The 18,069-nt window shown below is 35.5% G+C and overlaps 1 protein-coding gene across 7 annotated transcripts in view; it reads left to right on the forward strand.

Moving 5' to 3' along the window:
- Window positions 1–14,094, forward strand: part of LOC123552203 (uncharacterized) — a 75,940-nt gene extending 61,846 nt beyond the window's left edge. For all 7 annotated transcript variants that reach the window (XM_053541725.1, XM_045341680.2, XM_045341682.2 and 4 more), the window contains 10 exons: window positions 5,472–5,570; window positions 5,891–5,989; window positions 6,297–6,395; window positions 6,909–7,007; window positions 8,552–8,650; window positions 8,903–9,001; window positions 9,732–9,809; window positions 10,093–10,248; window positions 10,756–10,911; window positions 11,282–14,094. In XM_053541725.1, the coding sequence (XP_053397700.1) occupies window positions 5,472–5,570; window positions 5,891–5,989; window positions 6,297–6,395; window positions 6,909–7,007; window positions 8,552–8,650; window positions 8,903–9,001; window positions 9,732–9,809; window positions 10,093–10,248; window positions 10,756–10,911; window positions 11,282–13,954 (3,657 nt within the window). In that variant the 3' untranslated portion in view covers window positions 13,955–14,094. The remainder of the gene's footprint in view (window positions 1–5,471; window positions 5,571–5,890; window positions 5,990–6,296; window positions 6,396–6,908; window positions 7,008–8,551; window positions 8,651–8,902; window positions 9,002–9,731; window positions 9,810–10,092; window positions 10,249–10,755; window positions 10,912–11,281) is intronic.
- Window positions 14,095–18,069: the final 3,975 nt, after the last annotated feature.

An 18,069-nucleotide genomic window follows, 5' to 3' on the forward strand; every position in this document is an offset into this window, starting at 1 on the left:
TCCGGTCCATATCTTTGTCATCGATGGATGGATTTTCAAATAACTTGGCATAAATGTGTACCACAGTAAGACGACGTGTCATGCACAAGACCCAGGTTCGTAGCTCAAAGGTCAAGGTCACACTTAGATGTTAAAGGATAGTGCATTGATGGGCGTGTCCGGTCCATATCTTTGTCATCGATGGATGGATTTTCAAATAACTTGGCATGAATGTGTACCACAGTAAGACGACGTGTCACACGCAAGACCCAGGTCCATAGCTCAAAGGTCAAGGTCACACTTAGATGTTAAAGATCATTTTTCATGATAGTGCATTGATGGGCATGTCCGGTCCATATCTTTGTCATTCATGCATGGATTTTAAAATAACTGCATGAATATGTGACACAGTCGCGCGCAAGACCCAGCTCCATAGGTCAAAGGTCCTAAACTCTTAACATCGGCCATAACTATTCATTCAAAGTGCCATCGGGGGCATGTGTCATCCTACGGAGACAGCTCTTGTTTCTCTTTATCTCTGTAATTACTTGACGGATTTGCTTCAAGCTAAAATAGTTATTCGTCATCATCACCTACATCATCTGGCAAAAGGGCCATAACTCTCATACCAATATTTTATGAATTATCCCACTTTTTACCTAGCATTTCATGTTAAAGTTTTGGTGCACTCTCAGTTATTACTTAATGGATTTGATTCAAACTTAAAATAATTGTTTCACATCATCACCCACATCATATGACACAAGGTCCATAACTCTGGCACCAATATTTCATGAATTATGCCTGCTTTTTACTTGGAATTTTGGGTTAATTTTGATGCTTTTTCACTATATCTCAGATATTACAGATGGGATTTGATTCAAACTTAAAACAAATGTATGACATCATCACCTACATCATATGACACAAGGGTCATAACTATTGCACCAATATTTCCTGAATTATGCCCCCTTTTTACATAAAATCTGAGGTTAAAGTTTTGATGCACTTTCACTCTATATCTGTTACTACCAAACAGATTTGATTCAAACTTAAAATAATTGTAGCACATCATCACCCACATCATATGACACAAGGGCCACAACTCTGGCACCAGTATTTCATGAATTATGCCTGCTTTTCAGCTCGAATAAGTAGAGCAATCCTACTCACTACGGAGCGGCAATGGCATCAGTGTCACACCTTAGTTAAATTTTTCGTACCAGTCCACATTTTGACAAAGTCTTTTGAGATAAAGCTTTGGAACTTTCAACACTTGTTTATTATAACAGTCTCTATCTGTAGGCAAGAGTACATATTTCTGTCAACTATTTTGGCTGAATCATTATAGCCCTTTTTGGACATGGAAATTGGTACAATTTTCAGTCTAAGTCCACATTTTGTCAACACTATTTGACATGTGGCTTTGAAACTTTGATCACCTGTTTATCATCATGATTTCTATCTGTAGGCAAGAGTACATAACTCTGTCAACTATTTTGGCTGAATTATGGCCCTTTTTATACGCCCGAAGGAACGTATTATGTTATACCTCTGGTGTCCATCCATCCGTCCATTAGCAATTTTATGTCCACTCTGTAACTCTTGAACCCCTTGAAGGATTTCAAAGAAACTTGATACAAATGTTCACCATATCGAGACGACATGCAGAGCGGAGGTCAAAGGTCATATGACTTTGTTTCATGTCCGCTCTGTAACTCTTGAACTGCTTGAAGGATTTTAAAGAAACTTGGCACAAATGTTCAACACATCAAGATGATGTTCAGAGCACATGTTTCAGATGGCTCGCTTCAAGGTCAAGGTCACATTTAGGGGTCAAAGGTCATACCTGAACCCCTTGAAAGATTTCGAAGAAACTTGACATAAATGTTCACCATATCAAAGCAACGTGCAGAGTGCATGTTCTGGATGGCTCGCTTCAAGGTCAAGGTCACACTTAGGGGTCATTGGTCATATGAATATGTTTCGTGTCCGCTCTGTAACTCATGAACTGCTTGAAGGATTTTAAAAAAACTTGGCACAAATGTTCACCACATCGAGACGACATGCAGAGCAAATGTTCTGGATGGCTCGCTTCAAGGTCAAGGTCACACTTTTTCCGCTAGACAATCAAAGCCTTACTTACAACATTTTGTATTTAAAGTAGAAGTTTAAAAAATCTATATATTTAGCCTGGGTTTTTGTATTTACAATTCTTATGATGACCACATCGCGACTACGCCCTTGTGTTTTGAGAGAAATCATATGTCACGGTACGGACTTGGTCACGTAAGATGTCAGACAGCCGGTTAGCTCAGTTGGTAGAGCACTTGCCGTGTAAGCGAGCGGTCCCAGGTTAGAGCCACAGACTGACTGCACATTTTTCTCACCCCTTGACATTCGAGGCTATTTTGATGGTTTGGGTCTTCTGATTGGTTCAAATAAAAATAGATTTGCGAAAATAAAAATAACAATATCGGAAATCCAAAATATACAGAAGACGAATGTGAATGGGTCATTCTCAGATCTTCGTTTAGAAGATCAAGTACTTTTGTCAGATTGGAGTATTTAAACGCTCCAGTGACAGCTCCAGCTTCTTCAGATTCCCCCAGTTTCACTATCCAGCATCAAAATAGTTTAGCACGCTGTCTCTTTTGGCAGCTGTTGTTAGCTTGACTATTTGAGATTTTAAAACTTGCAACACTTGTTCACCATCAAAAGCTGACTCTGTACAGCAAGAAACATAACTCCATCCTGCTTTTTGCAAGAATTTTGGCCCCTTTTGGACTTGGAAAATATCAGATTTCTTGGTTAAGTTTTGCGTTTAGGTCAACTTTTCTCCTTAATAGTCAAAGCTGTTGCTTTAAACTTGTAGCATTTATTTGCCATTAAAAGCTGACTCTGCTCAGCAAGTACCGTAACTCTATATTGCTTTTTGCAAGAATTATGGCCAATTTTGGTCTTAGAAAATCATGGGTAGGACAATATTTCTATATACAGAGACAAAAATATGAGATGAGCGTCTGCACCCACAAGGCGGTGCTCCTGTTGAAAAATTATGCCCTTAAAATTGTGTTAAAGTTTTAGTATGTAAGTAAGTATAAAGTGGAAGAGCTTCAAAAAAAAATAGTCAAGCGCAAGTTGTCATTAGACAGCTCTTGTTTCTGCAATAATTTTGTCGATACATTTCATTAAAAAAATGAGTTTTGAAGGTTCCCTGCAGGGAACAAGTTATTACTAGTAAAGAATTCAGGCACTCTGTCCAGCCTGTAACACATAACCAGAAAGTTTGAAACACCTTATTAACAAATAAAGACTTACAAAACAGACTTACGTTATTCGTTTTATACAATCTTTACCTCCGATCTGGATTTAAATGAAATTTATAACATCAGTTTTTCCGTCAAAGGATTATTGCTGAAAAAAGGAGAATAGAGAGCCATTACAGTGTGAAATACAGCATAAAATATATTTTTATACGTACATAAATAAAGTATGTCATTATAAACTTTTTATATGTAAGCAATAAAAAACAAAAGTAGCTGTATCACATTATGGCTCATTTACCACTTACTGCCTATTAACTGCTTAATTGGACATAAAATTGCCATCAAATTCAGAAAGAAAATGCTCGTTTCTTTCCTTCGGGTTAATTTATAGATAAAAACAGTCATTAGTATTTTAGCATTGATCTTTTCACAGCCCAATTCACTTGTCATACAAATGTCATAGATTTTATCTATGTGGTTTATTATCGAAATTTGCGCCAAAAGTTTTTCATGACTAGACTGTACTTGACTCTAGACTAAACTGAACTACTTACAGTATCAACAGTTCAGATTTATGAGAGATGGGACTGTCTTGAATTTCTGATAATTGTTGTCAACAGGGGCGTGTATCATTCTCTTTTGGAGGAAAAATTGTAATACAGCATATATGGGCCAATTTTCCTCCAAAAGTGTATTGTAATAAGGTATATATAGGCCATTTCCACTCACCCCTCAAAAAGTGTGTTTGATACTGGTCCTCCTTGCTGTTGTCAAAAATAAAAATAACTGCAACATATATGATTTTACAAAAGGACCTTTATGAATAGCAAATTAATCGCCTTGATAGCCATCCGCTTAAAGTGCTGGAGGTTGTGGGTTCAATCCCCTGCCATGTTAAACCAGACATTGTAAATGATACCAGTAGCTCCCTTGCTTGGCACTCGGCATTTAAAGGGAACCTGATTCTCTTCTCTCATACCCACATGGTGATCAATTCAATCAGGAATGAGGTGTCAAGTGTTATTAATATAAGTTGTACAACTTTCATCACAAACTACCTAAAATAACTTAATATAGATTAAAAGGAAAATTATTTTGGTGCATTTTGCTTATTTTATATTTATCACCTTAGTAATCAGAATTAACACATTCTTATAACATCTGACCATGAAATTAGTTTTCAAATACAATTTTAATAATTTGATTATATTTACATCTTATTTGTGACACCTTTTCAGTAGTTTAATTCTGACATATGGTGATTTTAACAAAAATGCAAATATTGACCTTTAACCTGAAGTGACATGCCCTTTCATAAAAATTGTGACAAACAATTATCTTTAAAATTGTGTTGAATTAATTACATATGTATTAGCTTGGCACACTCCAACATTTACCTTTTCATTGGATGAATTTGTTTTCACACACATGAGTAATTTATAAAAAAAAAAACAGCTTTAATAATGACATGGTTTCTAATTGTTTTTATCACCAGATGTCAATCACTCCATATCACTTAATCAGGGGCAGTAATCACTCCTGGACACTTGGCTTCTGCTCTAAGTGTTATATTTATTCAATAGTATGATATAAATATAATTACTTGTGGTTTGCTATTCAAAAAGGATAAATTAACATATTTAAATTATAGAACTTATAAAAATAATAGAATAATTGAAAAAATTGCCATAGTGAAATTAAAAAAAAATATATTAGGAAGGATTAGTTTTGTTAAATGTAAAAATACTTCTCTCTGTACTTATGAAGTTTGGGGATTTTAAACTAAAATAAAATATGTGTATATAATAAGACAAAATGGCCTGTAGATCATTGTTTTGTGATTCATATGAATCAGAAGTTAGTTGTAAATGTGAGGTTAGTAAATGTATTTATTATTGTGTGAATGATAGAAAATTTACTTTAATTGATTAATAATGTTTTTAAGCATTGAATGATTATTTATTGCTAAAAAATGTTTAAATAAACTCTTGAATCATTTAAATAACTATAAAGAGATATGTAAAAGTTTAAGTCATTTTCAGAAATACAATACAAAGTAGTACAGTTGTTAATTGTTCAATAAAAGATGATTTTGTATTGACACTGAAATACTGAAAAATTTAAAGAATACAGTACTAGAAAATATAAAGAATAATCATGTTTCCAAAGTATGTATTTTAAGTTCTTCTTATGTTTTCAAATGGTATTAATTTCTCATTGCAGGATGGTAGAACAGCTTTACATTATGCAGCACTGAATGGCTTTACAGATGTTACGAAGTTCCTGCTAGAGAAAGGTTGTGAAATCAATGTTCAAGATGCTGTAAGTATTTATATCTCTAGTTTATAATACATGCAAGGCAGTAAGAGCAAAAAGAGTAAAGTCTTGTTAACGCTTGTGATAACCGAATGAGGTTTAGTTTATTTATTTAGACACTTTCCTCACACTAGTAGACCTTCAATAACTTGAGCAGTTTCAGAAGAAAATTGTAGAATTTGAGGGCTGTGTATTTGAGCTGTGGTTTTGAAATACAACTACAATGTACTGGTCTTTATATTTCGATGTCTAAATGATAACAAAATGATTATACTTCCTATTAAACATGAAAAGTTCCTGACATTTTGTAATTTCATTGTTTTCAGAGTGGTTATACAGCACTACACAGAGCAGCATCTCAGGGTCATGTAGAAGTTATAACTGCCCTGCTGGAGAGAGGATGTGATGTCAACACACAGGACGAGGTATTGTCTACTCATTGAAAAAATGTTACTTGCAATAGCTAATGCGACAGTTATTGCCATGCGGATATTTTAAAATTTCATTATTTATTGGAACCAGTCTGTTGCAAAATGTTTTCATTCAAAGGAGTTTCTGTTTTGACATGTGCCCCATTATTTATGTATAATCAGTAGTTTTATGTTTAAAATAGAATATTTCTAGTAGATTACTAATTTATGAAGTGCTTGCGTGATTTGTTGAAATATTTAACAGATACTATAAATATATATGTCATTTTAAGTTGATGTTAATTTATTAACTTTTTTTCAGCATGGTAATGCAGCTATACATGAGGCAGCCTGGAATGGATTCAGTAAGACGATAGAACTGCTGGTAAAGTTCAATGTGAATGTCTCTATAGTAAATAAGGTAAGGCATTTATCTTACATGTGTAACCATGCATTTTGATGCACATGTTCAGCTAAAAATATTCATTGTGCAGTTGAAAGCAATTCTATGGTCTTTTTATTGGTAAAAAAAAATGTTCCTAAGTTCAGCATGTAATGAAGGATCTTTAAAAAACTAAATAATGTGCCACATATGAGTTGTCAATGGACCTTTTTAATAAGATTGTTCAAAAATTATTTGATTTGTAAGAACATGGCTGTTGTTGGGTGGGGCTACTTTCCGTATGTTTTTACCAGTTTGAGCTGTGTGAGCGATCTAGGGCTTTATTGCCCTCTTGTTTGTGTGTGTTCAGCATTTATCAAAAAGCACAAAACTAGTTTCGTAGGTTTCAGAAAGGAAATATTCATGTTCTCGTGTTTCTAACCAAATCATATTCCCATATGTCATAATGATATGAACTACCTGATATATATTTCAGGCTGTAAACGTTTCTGATGTGTAAAATGTTTAACCATGTATAATGTAAATTTTCAGGCTGGTTTTACAGCACTACACCTGTCTGCCCAGAATGGACACAACGAGAGTTCCAGGGTTCTGCTGTATGCTGGCTGTAACAGTGATATTAGAAACAATGTAAGTAGATTGTTGCATCTCTGATCTATTCCTATGTCACCAAAGTGTCTATACATTCACAGTTAAATTTAAGTGTTACAGTTTAAAACTGATCACAAGTTAGATTTCTTCTGAGACTACTGGTTCGAGTCGTAAATTCGGCCACTTTTTGCGGTTTTTCATAAATATTTCTTTCTTTATACAACGGATTTGTACAAAATTTCTACCATATTTGCTTTAATACAAGCAACATTGATTGTTACCATTAACGGCTGTTTATATTATGGTAAACAATAAAACTGCGCTTAAAATAACGGACAGGTTTAGACTCCACATTTTACCCTCTGGAGGTTGTAAATATTCGGCCACTTCTTAAACATAAAGTTGGTTATGTTTTCGACATTGTCTTGGAAATAAATCGATGCTACAGCAAAAATCATTCTTTTCAATAAACTGCAATCACTTTTCAGTAGCATATCTCGTGGGAAATATTTGCCAACAGAGATTTAAAAAGCGCCTGTCATCCTTCTTACACCAGCATGACGTAGTTTAAGTTTAACGTCACTTTTTATTACACATTCTAGCACAAAACTGCTGTTCTTGTCACTTTTCCGTGGTGGGGGGGGGGGGGTTTAACTGGAGAGTAAACGTGTGAAAAAAAGAGAGATTCGCGCGCTCACGTGCTGTTATAACACCCTTTTATATATGCGCATTCCGTGGCAAACCATAAACATATTACGGCCCCAAAACAGATAATTCAAAAGGAAATGACGTCAACGTGAAAAACAATGTAGACATGGAAATTCAATTACCTTGAGGGACAATATATTCATTTACTTGGTTTTAACGTGTTTTATGCTAGTTAGCGTATGTTCTTTTCGTGTTATAAAGTTTAGATTTGAATTAACCCTTGCCGGGCCTCAGCATAAACGAGCGCGTGCGATGACGTCACGCTACCCGCGAGACAAAATATTTGCTATTTAGAGTACATAACTTTAGGGAAGGACAACTTTTTTCCTACTCATCTTAACTTGTTGTTTTTGCCGACTTTGTTGCTAACGCAAGTGCTTGTGATGACACAGATGCGTTCTCAAGCATCTGGCTAGAAAAAAAGCTTTAAAGTGGGTGGTCGAATATTTACGACCTGGCCGAATTTACAACTCGAACCAGTACATTACATAGGAATTTTACTGCTCAGATATCAGGACATTTTATTATAGTAAAGGATCAAATTTTTATTATAATTTTTCCACTTCCGAACTAAGCTGAAAGTAACTATGGTTAAATTTTCCACCAAGTATTGTCATAAATTTGGAAAAATTGAATGTATATGGTGGAGATAAGTTGTGTGTTAATTAGTGTAAGTTTTTGTTGTACTTTTACCATTGATCTGATACATTTAATGATTAATAAATTTGTTAACTTTTCCTAGGATGGGGTGTTAACATGTTGATCTTGTTGTTTTGTTTTTTTCAGTGTAGTAATATACTAAGAAAATGCTTGATTGAGTGACGTTTGTATATTTTATATATTTTTTGTGAATATATTGTTTTATGCTTTTACAGTATGGTGATACAACGCTCCACACAGCAGCAAGGTACGGGCATGCTGGAGTTACAAGAATCCTCATTAGTGCTAGGGCAAAAATAAATGAACAAAATAAGGTAAGGTATTAAAACATCAATATATGTTTCAATTCCCATTGTTGTCCTCTCCATCATATTTCAAGATCTGTCTCACAGTATCACAATTTTTTCTATGATACAGGCTTTTTGTTCGTTAAAACAAATAAATTTAAAAGAGTTACAAATGATAATTCTCTCTCTGTTACATTTTTATGACAGATAATTTGAAGGGATTATTATACTCTGGGTAATTTCTAGGATTTTGTTGCATATAGATTTATTGTCTTTCAGAATGGAGATACTGCTTTACACATTGCAGCAGCTTTAAAAAGACGGAAGATCGCCAAGCTGCTTGTTGAGTCCGGATCAGATGTTTCTATAAGAAATAAGGTATGTATAAGATATTTGTTTAAACATAACATAGATACATAGATTAAGAATCTGACCAAATAGACCACAGTATCAGTTATAGTACAATTTGTTGTCGACCATCCTTTTGTTAGGTTTAACGTCACACTGACACAATTATAGGTCATATAGTGACTTCAACCATCCTTTATACCATGATGCTATATTTAGCACTGGACACACAGTAATCCGGCCTGCATTCCAAACAAGGGGCTGCATAACTGAATCACTTGTCTCTCACCGCTGGGGGGTTCGAAACCTTGCTTTGGGTGTAGTCTTACATTTGATGAAGCCATACAGCTTGCTAATGGAATGTCAGTGGTTTTACCCAGCTGCCAACCCTTGCCTGAAATAGTGCCCAGAAAGACACCTGGGGATCTTTCTCTAGATCATGAAAAAGTAGATAGTCACCATATAGCATATGAATGTGATATTTCACCAGTAGTTCCATTTTCAAAGCATTCCTGCCAAGAAAGCAGGTAACAAATCTCTTGTGTTAAAAGGAAACACTTTTAAAAGGCTGTTTAAAAATAATCATGGAATGAATATTTCAGAATATGTTGTTTGAAGTATGCCTTCTATTTGATACATTCAAATGAGACTGGGTGAAATTATTATATTGAATTGATTTATCAGTCGTAACATTCAGATATTTAATAAATTACTTTCACATAAGTGGACTTCAAAATGTGGACATTTACATATATTTCAGCAAAATGAAAATGCTGTGGATGTAGCAAGAAGAAAGGATCATGGAGAAATCATCGTCATTATACAAGCTTACTCAAGGGTAAGTGTTCTGTTACTATGAACCATTTGTATCCAATATAAATCCAATATAAGGACTTGAATTTTGACATAGGGTATAAAGAGTTACCTACCTTGATGAAAGCAAATTTGTGTCACATGTGGAGGAAACAGATGATTGTATAAACATTATAGATATTTGGGGACACCTGGATTAAGTCATTTGGTCATCTGCAAATTTTATGTAATAATAAAGTAAACAGGGAAATTTGTGACTTCAACTTGCTTTCTGTAAATGCCTCTAGAATTATGTTTTTATATTACAGCCTGCAAAACAACCAGTTAAGGAGGTGAATTTCAAACCAGAAGTACAGCATTTTGAAGGTCCTGTTGTCGTTCCGGATATGGACATTCCTGAAAAGCCTGACACCAAAGCAGACAGGGGCAAACGATTTCTCTTCTTTAAGAAAAGAAAACCAAAGGTATTGACATACTCTGTGTTAACTACTACAAATATTTTTTTCAATGAATAATTATTAAAAATTTTCTAGAAACAAGTTCTACCGTTCACTATTGTTCCAAGACAGGTCTGATTCTTGAAATTTGAAACTGGGGAATTCCTCATTATGGCTCTCACATGTTTTAGAGGAGACTGTCACAAAAATTGTCCAGGCAACTCTTCTGAAACCACTGGACAGATCAACTCGAAACTCCACAAGAGTTGAACAACTGTTTATGCAAGGAGTAATGAGTATTTTTAAAATTCCAGGGAAAAAAATTAATATTGAGGACATTGTAGAATTTTACTTATAGCAGATATTTCTGTTTTGAAATCTAGATATTGTGGGGTATAAACCTGTAAGCATACCCCATTAAAGCCAGTTTAAAAGATTTAGTGAAACACTTGCTGCTTAACATTTTGATTATTTCATAAGACTTCTGTCATTTGAAGTAAAGGTATTTGAAGACAATTCTAATATATTCTGTAGGAGAAAACCCCACCTCACAGAGGAGTTGTACCCCAGCATAATGTTCCTGGACACAAATGCCATGTCCATACTGCGCCGGTACAAGGTTTCTTCAGTAAATATGTGCCAAGAGAGGGAGTCCAATATTACAGGGATCTTGCCGGAAATGTTAAACAGGTATAGGCTGAAAATTTGTCACAAATATGAATAGAATTTTTCTGAAAGGAAGTTTTAAAAAAGTCTGTAATTTGTAAGTTGTAAGTTATTTTGTTCATTAAGAAATAATCATGTTTTCATATCAGTATAAATTTTGTAGTAAATAACAGTTTCATTTTAGTCTTTGACATTTGGAACAAAACAACAGCAACAAAAAACTGCTCAGTTGTCAGAAGATTTAGGAATTTGATCCTTATTACCAGTACTGAATTTTTACAGACATTTTCTTTGAGTGTTCCCCCAAGTGCCTGTATTAGTAACATTATATTCTATGAAGTATATTAAATTTGCATTTACTTGGCTTAGTTCTTATGTTGTGATTTTATTATAGGGACCAGTTGGCTACACTCCGACATGTAACTGTCTTCCAGCTATACACCGCCTAGAAAAACAGGTCCACGACACACAGGATCATGTTTATGGTCAGATACAGTCTACAAATCGTGTCATGCAGGAACAGATAAATCAAGTCGATCACAGGTCAACGATGCGTCTTCAAGCTTTGGAGAAATATACTCAGGATCGGTTTGTTGAGGAAGAGAACTTGTGTCGGCAAAGGCTTAATGAACGATATAATGAACATGACAATTATTATATGCCTAATGATGATCATATGAAATCACAGATTCAGAACTGGTTAGAACAGAAGTTGGAAGGTTATGGACATTGCCTTCATCATCATCATGATGACTCAGCACTTCCGAACGAAAATATTTTCTCTGAAGTTCATGAAACTGCCAATGGACGTTTGTTTAAATCGCGCTCAGATGAAACATTATCACAGTCAGATAATCATAGTGGACGCTTTAGAAAACGAGAATTTTATGAATCTAGGCAACAGGCTATGCAGCAGATTCGAGCTTGGCAGGTACCAAGCTATAGTAAGGATAGAAGTAGGGTGAAAGTGCTAGAAAAACAAGGACAAACAAAACGATCTCAGAGTAGACCGGACTTAAATAAAGTGACAGAACAAAGACATTATCCAGTTGAACCTAGAATTCAAGTCAGAAACAGACCCCAGTCACAAAGTGTTGAAAGAACAGTTAACAAACCTGAAGATAACACCTATATGACGATGACAGGTACTCAAAATAGTGGTGCTATAGGGAAACATTCCACTCTCCCCCAACCTCAGGTGTATCCTAGTGCGAGAAAAGGGTCAGGGACACGTGGCCCTATGGGACACAGTACACCAAAGTCACGAGAATCTAGTCCTTACGCTTCTCACAGTGGAATAGTACGTAGTCAGACTGACAGTGGTATTAACAACAATGTGTCAAATAATTCACTACAACAGACTTTTGGAAGGGTGGAGTCTTCAGCTGAATCGAAAAGACAAATGTCAATAAGTGAAAAAAATCTGAGTGATAGATCGTATATGTTTTCGAATCAACAACAAACTCCAGTATCTAGTGTGCATAAACCAGAGACCAGTTCAGTAAGAGTTAATTCCCCTTACAGAAATTCTACAAGCAGTGATAACTTCTTGTCCAGTGTTCCAAAGCCAACATTTTCTACATTTGGATATGAGGATGGACAGGATAGTAGAAACATTCCAGCATTTAGTCCTGAACAAAACAGTGCTGAACATACTGATCAGGGACAATGTGAAATGCCAAGTTCTAGTACACCTAGGTCAAATCATTCCGGGAAAGAGGAGCAAGTTAGTAAGTCATTTTTAGCTCCTGATTCATTTTCCCGCCAAAACTCTCAAGGCTCGTATGGTTTCACACCAAGAAATCATGACGATATGTATGTTGAAATGAAACATTTAACTCCAAGATTACACCAGCGTGCAAGATCTTCTGAAGGAATACTTGAAACAGACATTGATCATGTAAATCTCAGTCGTAGCCAAAGTGAAGAACGAACACTTGAATTGCGGGACACTTCATACACTCCAAACACAGTCAGATCTGCTGAGACCAGAAATCTACAAAGTAACATTTCGCACAGTCCAATTGCAAAATCTGTTTCTAAGCAGCAGACAGGAATTTTGTCACCTCGACAGCAAAACTCATTTTCAAATGGCTCATCTCATCCTGTATATAGCAGTTCACCCTACACAGTACAAAGTGGAACAGTCCGTTCAACCCCTGGACCACCAACGTTACCTAAACCTAGTGTTCAGTCATCGTCTTACCCATATTCAACTGTGCGAGAAGTGAAACGTGTTAGTGATGTGAGATATAATGGAAATACAAGTGGTGCTAATAAAAACATTAACGGAAATGTTATGGAAAACGCATATAGTACAGTGAGGGATGTCCAGACACAAAATATTAGTAATCGTAACATAACAGTTGCAGCAGATGTACATAGTCCGTCTGACATTTACAACAGTCATCCTGTGATAAACAATACAAGCGGTAACTCTAAACAAAACCAGCTAGAACCTAGATCAAAAACTGCTTATCAGACTTACCTTACTGAGAACCCAAACTTTTCAAACGAGAATTTATGCCACAGAGAAAACTCTCCAAACATTTGTAACAATAGTAAAGAGGACTCTAGTAGTAACCCTGACTCTGGTTACAGCAGTAAAATATACGGCAATCGGGCTAATTCGGCAACTCCAGCAAGTTTAGGTAGTACACCATCATCATCTTTCAGTACAGATCGTGGTGTCCATAGTAACACAAATTCTCCACAAAGTCAGTATTCTAATACAGATTACGAGTGTTTGCCAAAGAGACAGTATGAGGACGAGGTTCAAAATCATGTGCAAAGTTGGTATCAGCGCAAAATTCAGGAAACTACTCAAAAAGTATATGATAACTGGAGGTCTGAAAGGTCACCAGGCAAGGTCACACCACAACAACAACAAAATGGTGGACAGAGACTTCCTGTCAGGTATTATGGGAACAGTGACTATGCTAAAATTGATTACAGTGTTGTAAATGCGCGACAGCAAAATGGGCAAACAGGAATTCCAAGTTATACTCCATCTGGGCAGACAAGTCATATGGTTTCAACTTTTGTGGTTCATGGCAGTGATGTATAATTCTGAATAACATGTATTATTTTCTTCATGGATACTGTTAAGCTTTAGTAATCATATGAATTTATATAATATTCTTTCAGTAAAAACCCATATGACTCATGCAATATATTATTTAAGATTACCATCTTGTATGTATGAAGGGATGAATTAACTGTTGACTTATTGTTTACACATGGAAAACATGTGCAGCAAAGATGTTTTATATTGTGTTCCATTAAAGTTACATTCCTTTATATAGGTCCAGATATGTGCTATATTTTTACTGTGTACAGACAATTCTTTACCTGAACATTATTACATTGCATTGCATATCATGTCATTTTTGACATATATTGAGGACAGTACATAAAATCAGAAAATGGCAATATTTTTTTTTCTGTCTGTTACTGTGTTAAATGTATCCTATGTGTTTGTACAAAGATGTTGTATAAGTTATTTTTTTGATACTGTATATTTTATAAAAAACATGAACATTATATTAAACAAATACTACTGAAAAATGTTGCTTTTTGTGATTCTTTATAATATGCTAGTCAGTCAAAGTCTTTGGGGACACATGGGTTGTAACAATAAAAGGACACATTTTTAGCTTGACTATTCGAAGGAGGGCTATTGCACTCATCCTGGTGTTGATGTCAGGGTCCACGGTTTTTATGAAGTCCAATAACTCTTTCATAATTTATTCAATTGAAACTTATCATAACCGTTGCAGATACTATGTTAACACTTCACATTCATCTTTCAGGTATTAACATAAGGTTACTGCATCAAGTTCTATAACTCTTACATGAATTGTTTACAAAATTTTCCCCCTTTCTGCACTTTGAAAATCTAGGTTGAAGTATTGCATACAAATTGCTCTCTCAAAAGTCGATGCAGATACTTTGAATACAAGTTATTGAGGTGGATAAAACATGGTGAACATTTCATGTCCCATATCTGAATTGTATTTTAGCAAAATTGTACCCCTTTTTGAACTTGGAAAATACAGGAAATTACTATCTCCAAAACTAATGCCAATACTTGGTTGAAACTTCATACAGATGTTGGGTGCAACAGAACAAGATCACAGCACTAAGTCCAATAACTGTTATATGGATTTGGACAATATACCTAGTCTTAGATAGAAAATCCAGTTTATTTACAAGCCTTCAAGTAGTTGCGTATGCTGTCATGAGACAGCTCTTGTTAAAAAAATTGTACCCCCGCACAACAAAGTTGTAAGTGTGGTATACAGTTTTAGGTTGTCTGTCCGTCCCTCTGTCTGTGGACACAATCTTGTGCGCACCAACTCTCCTCATCCCTTAATGAAACTTCACATAAGTGATAAGTACCAACCCTAGTTGTGCATGGTGCATGTTAGGTTCTTTCAGAAAACAATGCAGAGTTATGGGACTTTGTTTTTGTTACTATACTATATACATAGAGCCGGAATATGCAATCTTGTGCATGCCTAATCTCTGGAACCATTGCACACAATTTAATGAAACTTCACACAAGTGATCAGTACCAACCCTAGTTATGCATGGTGCATGTTATGTTGTTTTAGATAAGTATTTTGCAGAGTTATGGGACTTTGTTTTTGCTACTATACTATATACATACAGTCCACATAATTATGCAATCTTGTGTGCGTCAAATTGCTATGTACTGTGTCGGTGCATGCCGGCGGGGTTGGGGTGGGGGTGGTACATTCACATCACCAGTGATAGCTCTAGTTGATACCTTTGGTCTGTGCCCTCTGTCCTCAGTCTGCACTATTTCTGTAAACATATTTCTTACGTAGTCTTTGCAAACTTAACAAAAAATATATTCCACAAGATCTAGTTGAGTCAGGGTTTACAGGGCAGTAGCACCACAGTTACGATCCTTAAGTCATTTTCAAGAATAGTCCTTATGAAACTTGCAATAAATGGATATTGTCACAAGATCTCTGTCAAGCTAACACAAGAGCCATGGATCTTGAATTTGTCCAAATTTCACTATTTAACATTGTTAACACATCAGCTGTCGCAATTCTTGAGCACTGGAGGCGTTGAATTCTTCATGTGAGGAAGCCATCCAGCTGGCTTACGGAAGGACGGTGGTTCTATCAAGGTGACGGCTTGTGATGAAATAATGCACGGAGGGGCACCTGGGGTCTTTCTCCACCACCAAAAGCTGGAATGTTGCCATATGACCTATAATTGTGTCGGTGCGACGTTAAACTCAACAAAAATCAAATTCTTAAGCAACCGTTTAAGAACGTTTAATATATTCAGGAACAAGATCTTGCTCAATGGGACAGATTTCTGAAAACACCACTTATAGCCCGTTTATTTGTCTTAATTGCCAGATTAGATATTGTAATCTTCATGAAACTTGCAAAGAATGCATATGTTATGAGAACTTGTCAATGTCCATATGGGCATAACTGCATTATAATCTTTTGAATAAGTCCGACATTTTCCATTCGAGACCACATAACTTGAATACCCTCAAGAAATTTGCACAGAATATTTATGGTCACAACATTATTATACGTCCGTCTCTGAAAGAGCAGGGTGTATTATGTGAACACCCGTGGCGGGCGGGCGGTTGGCGTCCAAAGCATGTCCGCTCTCTAAGTCAAACAGTTTTCATCAAATCTTCACCAAACTTGCTGACAATAATTGTGTGCAAAAATCTCGACCAAGTTCGATAACCTCCCAAATCGCCCGAGGCACTCTTGGATTATGGCCCTTGAATTACTCGAAAAACTTCGAATTTAGCCTTGTCCGCTCTCTAAAGTTGAACAGTTTTCATCCGATTTTCACCAAACTTGCTGACAATGTTTGTGGGCATAATATCTCGACCAATTTCGATATCCACCCAAATCGCACCAGGCACTCTTGGATTATGGCCATTGAATTAGGCCAAGTTCGATGACGAGCGTATTTTGTAACAGTCTGGCACTCTTGAGAATGTATTCAATAATACACAACTAGTATGTTTTTCAAAAGATCTCGTAAAATTACAAAAATTGGCACAATTTGTAGAACTACACCAGTGTTATGGCCCGTGAAGTAGTAGTGACCAGATTTCACATTGTTAATGCATTACCGTGATTTAAGCCAATTTTCATGAAAGTAACGAGAATGCATATGGCCTCAAAATTACAAATTTACAAGAGATTTCTGAAGTAACACCTATAGAGCTACTATGAACTTTATTTCCTACATAAAACTATTTTCACAAACATCTGTAAAATTTTACTTGTTGAAGTTGAAATTGCTGTCGAAGCAAACGTTCTAACATTTGGAATGTCCCAGCTTTGGAGTCTTCATAGGAATTGGAATGCAGAATCTAGCTTCATCGATGGAATGGTAAGTAAACCTAAGTATGATACATACTTAAGCGTATAAAAAGTAAAAATGGGAGTAGAAAGTAAAGGTAAATTGTATATACTGTCGCTTTGTGAAAAAAATAAATATAAGCATTTTATGATTTTACAGCTTTCGAGCGAGCGACACTAGTTATACCTTACTCTCAGCAGTTTGCTGGTACCCATTCACAGCTAGGTCGACTGAGGCAGTGCCTTGTCCAAGGAAATACCAAAATAGAAGTGACCAGGATTCAAATTCCAAAGGAAAGCGCTAAAAATTAGTCCTCAGAATCTCTGGAAGCACTGGTGGGGGAGGGGAGAGGAACATATTTATAAGACGTTATACTTGATTAAATAAAAAAAAAAAAAAAACGGTTCGAGCAAAATAGAGACATTGCGTGTGTCTACTCAGAGAACAGTCCGATTTTTTAATAAATGAAAACCACATATGAATGTATAAATGTGATTTTGTATTGCAGCCTCGTTTACATGTATTAATGTTGTAAATACCTCATATTGCATGTTTTTGTACATGTTTGAGAGAATAAAAGAGATGTTCTGTTCTATTCTGTTCTGAGAAATAAATTGCAAATGATAATAACATTATACAAATATAACAAAAGAAGTATAAAATAATTTATATTTATAGCTCTTTGGGTTATTACATTTTTTTCATGAAATTACGGCGGGTAGTCAATACGGCGGCTGGATCATACTATATCAGGAAATAATTAATACATATATATTTACACCATAGACACGTGTATCAATT

Source organism: Mercenaria mercenaria, chromosome 4, assembly GCF_021730395.1.
Source record: "Mercenaria mercenaria strain notata chromosome 4, MADL_Memer_1, whole genome shotgun sequence".
NCBI classification, from domain to species: Eukaryota; Metazoa; Mollusca; class Bivalvia; order Venerida; family Veneridae; genus Mercenaria; species Mercenaria mercenaria.